Source organism: Cryptomeria japonica, chromosome 3 (assembly GCF_030272615.1).
Source record: "Cryptomeria japonica chromosome 3, Sugi_1.0, whole genome shotgun sequence".
Classification (NCBI taxonomy): Eukaryota; Viridiplantae; Streptophyta; class Pinopsida; order Cupressales; family Cupressaceae; genus Cryptomeria; species Cryptomeria japonica.
The window spans coordinates 771816484-771831727 of record NC_081407.1 but is presented as its reverse complement, the minus strand read 5'-3'; the positions used below and the strand labels follow the sequence as shown (position 1 = coordinate 771831727).

Here is a 15244-nt window from a genome sequence, read left to right as displayed (position 1 = left end):
TTTCATCTCACCGTGGTTTTTCCCACTTGGGTTTCCATGTCAAAATCTCTTGTGTTATGGTGATTGTGCTTTTGTGGGTGAATGTCTTATTTGCTGTTTGGTTTGCATTTGTGTTAACCGGTTTGTTAATAAAACTATTATACCGGTTTACTACTAAATTGTTTAAGTGTTTAAGTTCAATATTTTTTGGTATACTAATTCACCCCCCCCTCTTAGTATTCATCAGCGGGTGGTGGTGTCTGAGTCCGAGCCTAGTGACCCAAGTGAGGAGGCCAGTGCAGAGGAGTACTCCGTGGATACATCACAGGCCACTGAGAGTAGTTTTAGAATGGTGGGTAGAGGCGGACAGTAGGTGGAGGAAGAGACGGGGGCGACATCTTCTGCAGTTGCACAAACAAACACACCTCCACCTCTCGTAGTTGTGCCAGCAGTGGCAGCCACACGATCCTCAGGTGAGTTATCCCAGCAGACAGCCTCAGCAGGTGCCACCCGGACTCTCCCTGGAGCGACAGTATTGGTAGTGCCGGTTCCTGGTTTTGGGCAGGGCCGGACACCAGTGATTATGATTCCCTCACACGTGGCCGCGACATTGGTAGCCCTACCAGAGCCTCAGTCGGTCAGCGTCAAGAGTCCCACGGCAGCAGTAGAGGCTGGGACCAGTGGCGGGACGGTTGGTAGGGAAGCTGCGGTACAAGCAGAGCATCCTAGAGGGAGTGGTACGCCTTCTCAAACGGATATGAGTGTTTGGCTGAGTCAGTACAAGATGGCACCAGTAGCACCGGTTGGAGCAGCGATCCTCTCCCCACGGCGTGAGCCGAGCCCTCATTAGATTGTGGACTTGGTTGGAGATAGTACAAAGAGACCACTCACCCATTCGTGAGTTGGAGCTGAGTCCTAGGCAGGAGGAGTTGATCCATAGCCCCCCTCATGACGAGCCACTGCAGAGCCCTCATGAGGATGCCCAGGAGCACGGTGTCCTAGCATCTCTGAGAGTGGAGGGTGATAGGGAATTGGAACAATTTCTTAAGGACATGGTTGTCGGGGCCCGAGGGATTGTAGCCTCTGCCAGGTCTCAGGGAGATGCTAGGACAGATGGAGAGTTGGAGCAGCTACTAGGGCTTATGAGGGGCAGGTGCACGACACACTTTGCGTGGTGTTTTGAGTCTAGAGGGTGGCCTACTATGGAGACCTTGCAGATGTTGGAGGATTGGGGCCTCTGGGAGTAGGTTGGCGACACCAGTAGACAGTCACTGTTGCGGAGGATAGAGCAGGTCTTCTGTGAGACCTACTATGAGTTGAGGAGGACACAGTATATTGCTCAAGGTACCGAGACCCAACGCCAGGAGGCTGTGTCGACACGGGAAGAGTTGGTTGCTCGACTCCAGCAGATGGAGGAGTCGCACAAGGAGCAATTGGCTCGAGAGAAGGCCTCATGGGATGCAGAATGCGCTACCTTGGACCCAGTATTAGCCGAGGAGAGGTCGGCGAGGGATGCCTTGGGGGCATGGTTAGAGTAAGCCCACGAGGACAAGGCTATGTTGGAAAGCCGCATAAGTACAAGGGTAAAACTCCGTCCTTCCAGCAGAAAGGACAAGGTCAAGGTCAACCTCAGCAGTCTTCCAAAAAGAAGAGCTTACAGTGTTCCTACTGTCATATATATGGCCATTTGGTGAAAGATGTCAAAAATTGATAGAATCCCAACAATCCAAACAGGGAAGGTCCAAGCAGAAAGCCAATTCTGCCACGCATCCTGATCAGAAGGAATCTGCATTCTATGCGTTCATGGCCCAAACCTCCTTTGATGATGTTCAATCATCAGCCTGGTACATTGACTCTGGAGCCTCTCGGCATTTCACACATCGTCAAGATTGGTTTACAGAGTACATGCCTTTCATTGATTCAGTGATCTTTGGTGGAGGCGAACAGTATACTGTTGTCGGCAAGGGCAACGTTCAGATTTCATCTGGTGAGAGGGATTTAATATTCCTCAATGTATACTTTGTACCTGGTATGAAGCTCAATCTACTGTCAATCAGTCAGACTATGCAGCATTCATCATAGCTGGATGTCGTCTTCGAGTTGCACAAATACAGCATTGTTGATAGGGAGATTCGCACTACAGTTGCAGTTGGTATTGAGGATCATGGTCGTTATAGACTTGTTGATTCTACTGGTTCTCAGGAGCTCGCCATGGCAGCTAGGAGTACTTCCATCAGCACTCTTTGGCATCAACGATATGGGCATCTCAATGTCCACTATCTCTCTCAGTTGGTTCGAGAGGATCTAGTCGTAGGATTACCTGAGATTCAAACTCAGAATCATGGAGTTTGCAATGCGTGTCAAGCTGGAAAGTAGCATAGGACTCCATTTTCAGATGGAGACGCTTGGAGAGCATCCAAGGTCTTGCAGCTCGTTCATGCGGACATCTGTGGTCCCATGAACACTCCACCAGTCACTGGATGCAGGTATTTTCTATTATTTGTTGATGATTTCAGCAGACGCATGTGGGTTTATTTTCTTAAGCAGAAATCAGAGGTGTTCACCATGTTTCAGACATTTAAGGCCTTAGTGGAAAAAGAGTCTAGCTGTCAGATAGTCACTCTTTGGTTCGACAATGGAGGGGAATTTTGTTCTACAGAGTTCACCAACTTTTGTGCATCACATGGCATTAAGCATCAACTTACCACACCTTACACCCCACAGCAGAACGGTGTTGTTGAGCGCAGGAACCGTACAGTCGTTGAGATGGCTCAGTGTATGTTGGAGCATAGAAATGTTCCAAAACACTTTTGGGCGGAAGCGGTCTTCACTGCAGTCTACCTTCTGAACCAGTCTCCCACAAAGGTCGTTAAGAAGATGACTCCAGAGGAAGCTTGGTCTGGCAGGAAGCCCAAAATCAGTCATTTGAAAATTTTTGGCTCTACAGATTATGTTTGGATTCCAGATGCCAAGCACACCAAACTGGATTGAAAGAGTCAGAAATTGATAATTCACCGGCTACAGTGACAACCACAAGGCATATCGGTTGATTGATATAGACACTAATCACCTCATATTCAGTCGAGATGTAGTATTTGATGAAGAAAGAGGGCCTTTTCAGCCTTCCTCTTCTGATTTGAGCACTAAGGATCAGCCTCCAAAGGCTGTAAGTATGGGTGTTCGTCTTCCCTTGGCTCCACCTGATGGGAGGGATTCAGTTGACTCTAAAGTTGTGGGGTCTCCCAGGAATGACATTGCACCCCCTGACTTTCTTCAGGATCTTCTAGATCCACATCCAGAGGAGCTTGCTCCAGATATTCCAGGTAATCTTCATCCTACAGCAGATGTTGGTACTTCTACTCTCTGGCCTAAGTGGTGGGCCAAGACCATTGGTGATCTTCATGATGATGAGCTCATTGAGGGTAGATCAGTTAGAGGTAAGAGCAAGCAACACACAGTTAATTTTGCTCTTATGGCCAACATTCACAGTATTTATGAGCCTCAAACATATACAGAGGCTAAAGGTGTACCTGAATGGGAAAAGGCTATGGCAGTTGAGCAACATAGTCTTCTGAAAAACAACACTTGGGTATTGTCCGATCTTCCTCCAGGAAAGAAGCCCATTGGCTGCAAATGGGTGTTTAAAGTCAAGTATAAAGCTGATGGAAGCCTTGATAAGTACAAGGCTCGGTTGGTGGCAAAAGGGTTTTCACAGAAGGAGGGCATCGACTATGAGGAGACATTTGCTCCCACAGCCAAGATGAGTACCATTAGGCTTGTCCTTGCTCTCTCAGCTCAATTTGGATGGAAAGTCCATCAAATGGACGTCAAGAGTGCCTTTCTCAATGGTGATTTGCAGGAAGAAGTCTACATGACGCAACCTCCAGGTTTCAAGGTTGCCGATAAGGAACACCAGGTATGTAGACTAGTCAAAGCACTTTATGGCCTCAAACAGGCTCCTCGTGCATGGTACATCAAAATTGATAAGTACTTGATTGGTCAAGGCTTTCAGAGGAGTCCTTCAGACCCCAATTTGTATGTCAAACATACTAGTGATGATATTCTATTTCTAGTAGTCTATGTTGATGATCTCATCATTACTGGCAATGCAACACATCTGATCATGCAGGTCAAACAGAATTTGTGTCAGCATTTTGATATGACAAATTTGGGACTTCTCCATTATTGTCTCGGTGTAGAGGTTTGGTAGACTGATAGTCACATATTCATTTCTCAGTCAAAGTATGCCAAGAGCCTACTAGATAAGTTTCGAAAGCAAGATTATAAACTTGCATCTACACCTATGGAGATAGGGCTCAAATTATCAACCAGATCAGATTCACCTGTAGTGGATGAGTCTTCATTCAGGCAACTAGTGGGCAGCATCATCTATCTCACCACCACTAGACCTGACATCAGTTATGCTGCGAACTATATTTCTCGCTTCATGTCAACCCCAAAAGTTGAACATTGGGTTGCAGCGAAGCGTGTGCTTAGATATGTGAAGGGCACTCCTGATTTTGGCATTCTGTACAGCAGAAGCAAAGATCCTAGGCTGGTTGGTTTCACAAACTCAGATTGGGCAGGTTGTGTTGATGACAAAAAGTCAACTTCTGGGTATGTTTTCAGCTTGGGTACAGGTGTAATCACATGGACCAGCAAGAAGCAACAGGCAATAGCTCTTTCCTCGACCGAAGCAAAGTATCGGGGAACTATTAAGGCAGCATGTGAAGCAATTTGGCTACGTAGGATGCTTGCAAACATGCAAATGTCTCAACCAAGACCTACTCCCTTGTTTTGTGATAATCAAGGGGTTCTAAAACTAGCCAAAAATCTAGTCTTCCATGAGCGGACAAAGCATGTGGAGCTTCATTGTCATTTCATCCGCCAGCATGTTGAAGATGGATCAGTGATACTACAGTACATTCCTACAAAAGATCAAACTATAGATATCCTCACCAAGTCCTTGAGCCCGGCAAAGTTTCTCAAATTTAGAGGGCAGCTTGGTGTGATAGATAGCATGACCATTAAGGGAGGGTATTAGAATATTTAATTCTATGTTAGTCACCTATTTTTAGTTCCTTGGTTAATGGTCATTTACTTTTTTTATGTAATTAGCTTTTAAGCTTAATTTAACTATCACGCTTAATTTAGCATTTAGCTCTTTACTCTTTTACTTTAACGTTATGTTCTAATTATAGAACATTGTCTTGTAACCTCTATATATACGTGTATATCGTTCAATGTAATTATCCGATTATTGAATCATTCATTCAATTATTTTTTAGTTAGATTCATCAAAGATGCCTTTATATAGACCAAAATTTATTTTGTCTGTTCCAAATATGAAGCTTTCACTAAGTTTAAGGTATTTGAATCCTTGGTTCAAAAGTAAATAGATTATAAAATAAGGGTATTGAGATCTCACATGGTAACGAATACTATTCCCAAGAATTTGATGAGTTATATAAGCATGAAAGAATTGTTCAACAAAAGGCAACCACCTACACACCACAATGAAATGGCGTTGCACAAAGGATGAAATGGAAAGACCTAGAAGCTTGTTGAGTGATATGCAATTAAATCAATGTTACCGGGTTCGGCTATATAGGTCTCCGTATTGCCTAAATACGGTTCGTGGTTCGTGTTCGGTACTGAGTTCAGTTCGGTAACCCAGCTCCTCTCCTGCTGCTGACATTCATGTCTGACTCAGCTGCCACCTGCTTCTGTCTCTGTATATTTATGGCAGCTCTTGGTCAAAGTAACTCAGCAGCCCATTCTTTGGCTATTTAAACTAGAGGGGCTTATTAATTATAAGGTCTTTTATAAATTGAAATTCAATGGTATATATTATAACATAATATAATGTAATATATTATATTATAATTTATATTTATAATATATTATATAATAGATATATATTATTGTATAGTATATTAAATATATTTATAATATATTATATAATAGACATATTATTATATAGTATATTATATATATTATAATATAATACATTATATAATAATATATTATTATATAATGTATTATATTATAATATATATATTTATAATATATTTTTATATAAGAGTACATATATATGTGTGTGTTTGTGTGTATGTGTGTTTTACATTGTTTTTGTACTAACGAACCCTAACCCCTTTTCAAAATTTTGCCGAACTAGCGAACCAGGTTCTCAAACCCGAACCGGTGCCCAAACCTGAACCAGCAACTTAGCTTTTGGGCAAAGGCTATGAATAATGCATGTTATTTGATAAACTGATCTACTCGTTCAACTCTTATTGATAAAACTTCTTATAAAGTGTGGACAATTAAGAAACCTTCTGTTTCACATCTAAAGGTATTTGGTTGTGAGGCTTTTGTGAGACTTTTATTCATTTGCCTAAGGAAAAGCAATATAAACTGAATCCAAAACCACTGAAATCCATCTTTGTTGGTTATGGCGAGAATATAAAAGATTATAAGTTTTAGAAAACACTAGCCCAAAATTGATTTATTCTAGAGATGTGATTTTCAGGGAATTTAGAGTATTTTCAAGTCTTGAGCAATTAAAAGAAAATAGAGCATTTTGAAAATAAGGTCAAAAAACAAGAAAATCCACATGTAGACAAAATGAATAACAGATTAGAGGATGGAGATGAAGAAGAGGATTCAAATGAGAGTTGTGAGCAAGATGTGCAAGATAAGCATGCAAAAGAACAAGTACTGCCCCTTACTCCTACCTTGAGAAGATCCACAAGACAATGGAATCTAGTTGATGAGTATAGCCCAATAGACTTCCATTGTGTACTTGCTTTGTTATGTATTGATGATGAACCAAGATCTTTCAAGGAGGCTCTCTTTTCAAAAGATAATGAATCTTGGATGCAGATCGCACAAATGGAGATGATGGCCCTAGATCTAGAATCTTGTGGATTTGCCTAAGGGAAGAAAGCTCATTAATTGCAAGTGGGTGTATAAGAAGAAAATTGAAGTAGATGGAAATTAGATGTACAAGACCAGACTAGTGGCCAAAGACTAGACACAAAGCACAGGAGTTAAAATCTCGGTAAAATATTCTATCTTGTTGCTAAGTTTTCTTTTTATTAGACTCCTATTATCTATTGTTGCAGCTTGTGATTCGAGTTGAGCAATGAATATTAAAAATTGATGTCTTGCATGGGACTTTTGAAGAGGAGATTTATATGTGACAATCAAATGGTTTTCTTTTGAAGGGGAAGAAACATTTGATTTGTAAAATGAAATGATCATTGTATAGTTTGAAACATTCAACCAAGATGCAATACCAAAAACTTGATGCATTTGTATTGAGTTTGAGTTTTTTAGGAGCAAGTTGGATCATTGTGTGTAAAATAATTAATGATTAAATTCTAATCATTGTCTTGTATGTGGATGACATGTTATTTATTAGTAATAGCAATGGTTTGATTAGAGAGATCAAAACTCAGCTTTCTAGCACATTTGATTAAAGGATTTGGGGGCTGCATAATATATTATTGGTATGGAGATCAATAGGGATCAAGAACACAAAAAGATTTAGTTTAAGTCACAGTAAGTATGTTGACACTGTTTTGCAGCAGTCTTGTATCTATGATTACAAACTTATGAGGGTTCTACTTCCTGTTGGTACCAATTTTCTGCAATAATCTGCTCTAGACGAGATACTACCCAAGCAATGGAAGTCTTGAGCAAGTTTATATCTAACCTTGATAGGGAGCATTGGACATATTATGTTAAAAGGGTTTCTAGATATTTGCAAGGGACTCCTGATTACTATTTGTGTTATCATGGTATTAAGAATATGGATAATTACATTGAACCTACAGGGCTTTGTGGATGCAGATTGGGCAAGTGCCTCGAATAATTGAAGGTTCAGTAGTGGCTACGTGTTCCCTTTGTTTGACAGTGTAATGAGTTGGATGAGTAAAAGATAACCCACGATTGTTTTATCCACCACCGAAGCAAAGTATATGGCTGCTCCACATGCCTGTAAGGAGATGATATGGCTACAAAGACTTTGTGCAAGTATTCGTTTTGATTGCAAGGTGGCTACAATCAATTGTGAGGGTCAAAGTGCTATCTATTTAGCCAACAATCCATGTACCATGCTCATTCTAAGCATGTTGCTGTTCAATACCAGTTTGTCCATGAGATGGTCAAGAGTACTAAAGTCTTGTTGCAGAAGGTTGACACTCAAAATAATGTTGTGAATTCCTTCACGAAGCTAGTGAGCACAAAGAAGTTTTGTTGGTGCAAGAAGGCCATGGACCTTGGATCTTGTTCTTTATTTATTTTATGTTTACTATGGATGTCATTGTAATGTATAATATCAAGTGACTGAATGTTATGATAATGTGATATTTATCTGCATTCCTAATGTATTATTTTTGTGTCTCCAAACATTTTGGAATGGGTATTTGGACACCCATGTAGCTAGTTGAGAGATAATATTTAAAAGCATGAAGTTTCCATAGTCCATACTAACAATTTATAACAGATTTCTAGACTTAACTATGTGCAATTTTTATCATCAACATTTTGAACATCAGGATGAGATAGCAGTCCATGTGATTTGTGTGTTAGATTTGGAAACCTACCTTGGAATGTAAGCCACTATGAAGAAGTTATAACTCCACAATGTCTATTATTAGTGCAATAGTTATATTTTCTATATTTGACACTTTGGGAGTTGAAATTACCATTCTCAAAAGATGTTCTTCATGTGGAACATGGATTTTTGCATTGGAACCATGGTTTTGGTTGTAGATTGTTTTGGAAAACCATTTAGGATTTTCACTCTCCCATTCTTCTATAAACTGGAAGCATGAGATAGTAGTTTAATATATGTTGAATTATAAGTGCCACCTAAATGTTGTCAAATTAAAGAGAGTTGCAGTGTTGCATATGTATTTTATTCTTGAAGATTAATACATTCCTGAGCCTCTCTTTGATGGTGGAGTTTCTTCCCACAAGGATTTCCCCACGAACATCCAGTGTTATGTGTTGCAGATTTATGGTATTGCTAGTTTTTATTTGATGTTTTATGCTTCCACATTGAGTCTTTTATGGTTAACCTGATGTTGCATACTAAATCAGATTTCCATCCTTTAGAAAAAATTTCACTGTAAATTTTCTTCACCTTAAATTACAGGGTAAAGTAATTCAAATTAATCATGTTTGTTATCAAACAAAGCACCAGAAATAGAATTGGACACAGAAAAAGATAATTGTATTCCTCCAATACTATGTTCACCTGTGTTTCTTCTACTTAAGGAATTTCAATTTCAGCTAGTATGGTAAGGATGTATTCCTTCATTTGTGCAAGTATAACCACCAAGGGTACAAATTTCTCACTATAAGTAACCAATTTCTTGCATTTCTTCATGTTGATGAATAAAATCCAAGTTAATACCTCCAATGTGTAGTATATATTTTCGCCAACAGATCTATGATAATATCTCTAGCATTTGCTTCACAGGCTCAATAGCATTGATAAATATAAGGTTGTGTAAGTAAAACATCACAAGCCTCTAATGGTGCAAAGTTGGTGAAGATTTCAACTCAGAAAGACTTAAATTTATACACCAATTGACACTGATGAGTGACACATTTGGTGTGCACCTAAACACGGCCTAATATCAAGAGTATTTTATAAGCTACTTTGGCCCAAGACCCATTGGCTAGATTTGTTTAGGGACCTGTTTTTGTTTACATCAATGAAGGAATATGACGTAATTAAAGTTTTTTGCTCTAAACAATATAAATCGAGAGAATATGCTAATCTATATGTCATTTTCTCATTTTGATATCTATGCACCATAGTGAGCTGTCATTTGTAATCTCTTAACTGTTTTCACTAGGACCGGCAGAAGTAAATCCATATTGGTTGTGCAAGTGCCCAGGAAGTGCTACCTTTCAGCAATTTCCTTCTAGTTATAGTTTCTAATAGCATTTGCATTTCCTGAACATTTCTCAGAATCCAAGCTTAGTTTTTCGAATTCGAATGGTTGAGCGTGAAGCTTTAGTGGCAAGTTCAAAATTAAAACTGCCTCAGGTTAGGTCAGCTTTTTCAGACTCTCGTCATTAACTTAACATGCATAAGTTGGCTACTAACACACATTTGAGAATAATGTTTTTCCTACTTTTAAATTTAAATTGCAAGAAAATGATATTTTTGTAACTGCTACCATAGCCAAGGCTCAGAATCTACAATGGTTTACCTTTATCTAGTGCCAACAAAGTAGAAGTAAATGCTAGTACATGTGCAAGGAATTTCATAGTATCTTTAAACATAGAATTCTTCATCAGGATGACTATTTCAGACAGCAGTAAAGCATGCTGAACCACTTGTTGGTCTCGATTGCTTTATTTGCTCTTCAATATTGTGCCTTCCAAAAATTCACATGGTGGCCCTTTTTCTCGTTGCCTAGGATTTTACTTCACTCTAGATTTCAAGATTCCCATGGTGGGGCTTATGTGTGGTTTTGTCAAATGTCTAGGAGCTATCATTCTTAATTTCTTGGACTTGCTCTTTTCTTTAAATTTTTGTTCCTAACTCTATAAGCCTCCAATAGAGGACATTAAAAGCAAATCCATCTCAGCTTGGATATATGGTCTCAAGGCAACCTATATTTCAAAATTTGGATCCGCTTAATAGCGAACTATTTAGCTTATAGCTATAAGTATTGAAAGGGTTGGTACATTCAATGTTACAAGATGTGGACTCACCTCGGACTCTGGCAAAAACTCGACAAATTGAAGAACCCAAGAAATTCAAAGATTTTTAAAGATTTAAAACTTGTTTCATGCACCCTCGATCAAACTCTGAGACTCTGTTAGCCTCAGTCAGACTAGACAAGTGTACTGACTCTACCAGCCTCGGTCAGACTTGGCAAGTTCGAGTCTCGAGGCTCATAGACTCTGCATGGCTGCCTCGCCTTGGGAATTGGCAAGACTCGACGATTCTAGCAGATTCTTGTAACTATGTTAACATTCTTAGAGTCGGGGCCTGTACAAATTTTAATAAATTGATTCTCATAATTGCCAACGAGGTAGTAGGATTCTTTTAAGGCATCAACAAAACCAGACCAATGACAGTCGGCGAGCAAACAGATAAATGCTTCTCTACAAGCTGCTGACCCTGTGGTACTCCTGAGGATTATTTCGAGGTCTGTGATATCGCCAAAATTATCAATTCACCTTCACCAGATGCTACACGGACTTTCCCAGAGGCATACCAGACATTATAGGCATATTGTACATGGCATCTTCCAAGTGTGCACCAAACTTTACATGTTCTTCATCACGAACTTTGTCGGGGTTTCAGACACCTACATACCAAACAATGAAGGTTCCATCATTCACAAGACATGGTACTGCCAAGTGCTAATATTTTATTCTGGCCTTTACCCAAATTCAACCATTATATTTCAATGTGACTCAACTCAATTACCCGAAGGTGAAGTTCTCGTAGAAGAGAAACTGTTTCATTTTCTAGGTCATCACAGCTTCGTAACATTATCAGATTTAATTGTATAATCATGGTTATTGCTTAGGCAAAGCTATTGGAAGATGAACAGACATGCAAATCCCCTGAGAGTATGCCATATACTGATCGCAAGGATAAATATACTACTTTTTGCTTCAGTTTTAATATATCGCCTAGGGACTATACGTCTTTCTCTGATTAAAGCTCATCTCTTCTTTAATTGTATTATTGCTTCCGCTCCATCAATATTCCGTGCCCAGAGGAGTGCACTGGAAATCCTATCTGATTCATTATTTCATACAGCCGTTGATTCTTCAATGTAAACAGTAAAATTTAGGGTGTTTTTTAAAGACTGATTTGTCTGCAGAATGTCAATTTTTAAATTCCTTCTGGAACATACTACGTAGCTTATTAACTTCGGCAGTCTCATATAGAAGATTTTACAACTTCGGGTATGAAATTTTTCCGTTACTATGTTGACTTTCACAAAGAAATGTAGGATTTTAGAGGGTTTAAAAGAAGAACCAGCTTTCTAGGCCTCCAAGTCCTCTTCCTGCTATTTTCACCTTGGCTAGGGTTCTGGCGGCCACTCTGAAAATTCAGTTGTACTGGCACTACTCAGTACCAGTAGCAAAAATTCACATTAAATTAAGAAGAGCAGAGAATTTCGAGAACCTACCACAGCCTTTACCATCAGCCCTGAAACCTGGTAATTAACGTTGCACTTTTGGCATGGATATCTCACCATAGTACCCTGAATTTTTTTTTAAGAAACGCAAAGGAACGCCAAACGCTTAACGAAATTCCCAAAGATGGAAAATAAATCAAAAAATAGTTAGAGTGAGTAAAAACTCTTACACGGAAGGGCAAAAATTGCAGTAACCCTGTTGTCATTGCCATCATCTCTCCCGATTTTGTGTCCGTCAAATATGCTGCATTTTATCCCTTAAGGGCATTCGGGTTACTAGATTGCCACGTAAGCTTATTTTATACATCAGTCCATTTAACACTGAGCGCGCTTAACAGGCCAATCTTGTATTTTGGCCTGCGGTTCCAGGTGTTAAAATTGACTGTCATTACCGGAAGGAAAATAAAATATTGAAAAAATTGCAAAAATTGTATTTTTACAAGAAAATACTTGCATAATTTTTAATGCTCATCTCCTATAACCTCTTATGAAAAAATTGGTGACAACCTCATTAAAATATGTATCTTAATTGGTGACAACCTCATTAATATATTGGTGACAACCTCATTAATATATGTCTACATAATATTGTAATTTTTAATTATTATTATTATTTTTAAATTATATTTTTAAAATATTAATTATAACTCTTATTTCAATAAAATAATATTAATAATTATAATATAATATAAAAATGATAATGAAAAATAAATCAAAATATCACCAAATATCAATATTGACAAAACTCATGTTGACCAATGGAGCTCGATCTAGAGGAGGAGTGAAAAAGAGCAAGTGACCTTAATGGATAGGGTTAGTGTGATGTTGAATTCAAGGTGGAGGAAAATGGTGATGTTGTACTGAACCAACACAAGGAGGTGCATTGACCTCAATGGGTTTTAGAAGGAGGCATATGGGTGGACAAGGCTTGGAGGCAGTGAGCTTGGTTTGGGTGAGGTGGCTATGCAAATAATAGGATATATGGAACTATAGATTCTGCAATCAAACAACTACTAAGGATCCAAACACCATTATCGAAGAGATCCAAATTAGAAACCCAGCAAAACTCGGAGTAAGTATAGGATTGGGGTGTTCAGGGAAAATTCATATACTGCTACAAAGCAAACTAACAATTGGAGATCAAGAGATGGATGGAGAAAGGCCTTCTAAGGACCAGCAAGCAATGGGAAAGGAAGAGGACTTGGGTTCCAAAAAAACCTACATCAAATGATTTGAGATTACAAGAAATGGTGGCATATCCCTTGATTCATGACAAGGGCAAAGAAAAACTAGATCCCAAATGTAAAGCTTTCTAAATTCCTGCAAAGATGATTTCCCCAGATATGGGAGTATATGCAAAGTTGTGCCTTTTTTACAAAATTGCATGGACCAAATTGCCCTTCGAAGCGAATTACAAAATGGTGGCAAAATACTTTCAAGGGCTAGGTAAGCATTAAATCACTTTCTTGAGGTTTCTTTGTAGTTGAATATTTAAATGAATGATTGAAGAAAACCATTTTAGAAGGAGATCCTTATTTTTTCGAAGGCTTTATCTTTTATCTCATAGATTGGATGCCAAATTTTGATCCCCTAACACATCAAATAACAAGATCCCCTAAATGGTTCAAGCTAGCAAATTTGTCGATGGAATACTAGTCTATGGAGGTGATTAGCAAGATTGGGGAGGAAATCGGTGCATTTATTGGTGTTGAGGAAGAATTTTTCTTTGGAAAATCGAGGGAATTGCTAAAATATATATAGAAGTGGAAAATGGCCTGAAGAAGATTGAAGATCTAGAAATAATCACTGCAAAAGGAATATGGAGGCAAAAAGTGGAGTTTGATATGCATAATGGGAGGGGTAGTTGCATTCTAGGGAATGGTTGTTCGGCGTCCACATCCAAAAGCCCTTTACCTGAAATCTATCCCAAAACCACCTAATCAAGACATAGAAGAAAAACACCCTAATAGGAACCTTAGACATAAGAAGATTCAGTCCAACAATATACCTACTCCATCCCAAGGGAACATGTTAAAAAAAAAAAAAAGCAACATACTGAGGATCCCTTAGAATTTAACAATTTGAATAGCTCATAAATCTCACCCCAAATCCCCTTGCATGAAGTTAACAACCCCCAAGAAAAAATAGAGCTCCTCAAATTACTAAAGGAAACAAAATTCCTATATACGGAAATTGAACATCAAATCATGAATCTACCACCAAAAGAAGATATTTTGGCAATAGAATGACACGAGGATAGGAATCTAGGCGTGGATGAAGATAGGGTGAAACTAGAGACAGGAGAGAAATCATCAAAGCCTTAAACTTTAGCAAAACATAATAGTAGGGAAAGCAAGAAGTATGCAAGGGTGAATTCCACAGAAAGGGAAATAGATGGCGACATCCAAAGAGCAATAGAGAGTTTGAGCAAAATTAAAAAGTTGGGGAATGTTAAGGATCTCGGGGTCTTCATTGAGGGCAATGGTATAAGCCAAGTTCTCACACCCAATGTCGACAATGAGGATAAGGGAGTGATTTATGGGGTGGATGACGGGTTTGAGGCGACATAATGTGAAAGCCTTGCCTTTGATTTTGAATTTGATGAAAGCTCTATGGGGAAACTCTAGCTAACATTATGGCTGCAAGGGGAATAGAGAAAACTAAATCAAAGTTGAAGAAGCCATACATTGAAAGCAAGAAGCGTAGGGGGTGTATATCCAACAGAGGCAAATTGGCATCGACAGGAAGTGTTAAAGGTCTAAGAAAACTCAATGAAGGGAAGGAGAAAATCTTTCCTGAGGAGGCATGAAGCTCATAACTTGGAATGTTAGGGGTGTAAATGCCCCTAGCAAGTGGCATCTACTTTGACACCAAGTGGACGCAAGCAAAGAAAATATAGTACTTCTTCAGGAAACAAAGTGTAGTAAAGAAGAGTGTTGGATCAAAATGAAAGGTTGGAGACAATGGGAGGGGCTTTTTGTGGAAGCTAACGGAGCTTCGATGGGTTTGGGGCTCTTATGGTACCCACTATCAATCAGTTGTAATTTGCTAATTGAAAACCAAAATTAGATGGA

The 15244-nt window shown here is 39.0% G+C and overlaps 1 protein-coding gene across 1 annotated transcript in view; it reads right to left on the bottom strand.

The window, feature by feature from the left end:
* Window positions 1-12498, bottom strand: part of LOC131075244 (protein PLASTID TRANSCRIPTIONALLY ACTIVE 7) — a 38415-nt gene extending 25917 nt beyond the window's left edge. The window contains exons 1-3 of the mRNA XM_058012076.2: window positions 12341-12498; window positions 12162-12236; window positions 12008-12073 (exon numbers count right to left, since the gene is read on the bottom strand). Of these exons, the coding sequence (XP_057868059.2) occupies window positions 12008-12073; window positions 12162-12236; window positions 12341-12385 (186 nt within the window). The 5' untranslated portion in view covers window positions 12386-12498. The remainder of the gene's footprint in view (window positions 1-12007; window positions 12074-12161; window positions 12237-12340) is intronic.
* Window positions 12499-15244: the final 2746 nt, after the last annotated feature.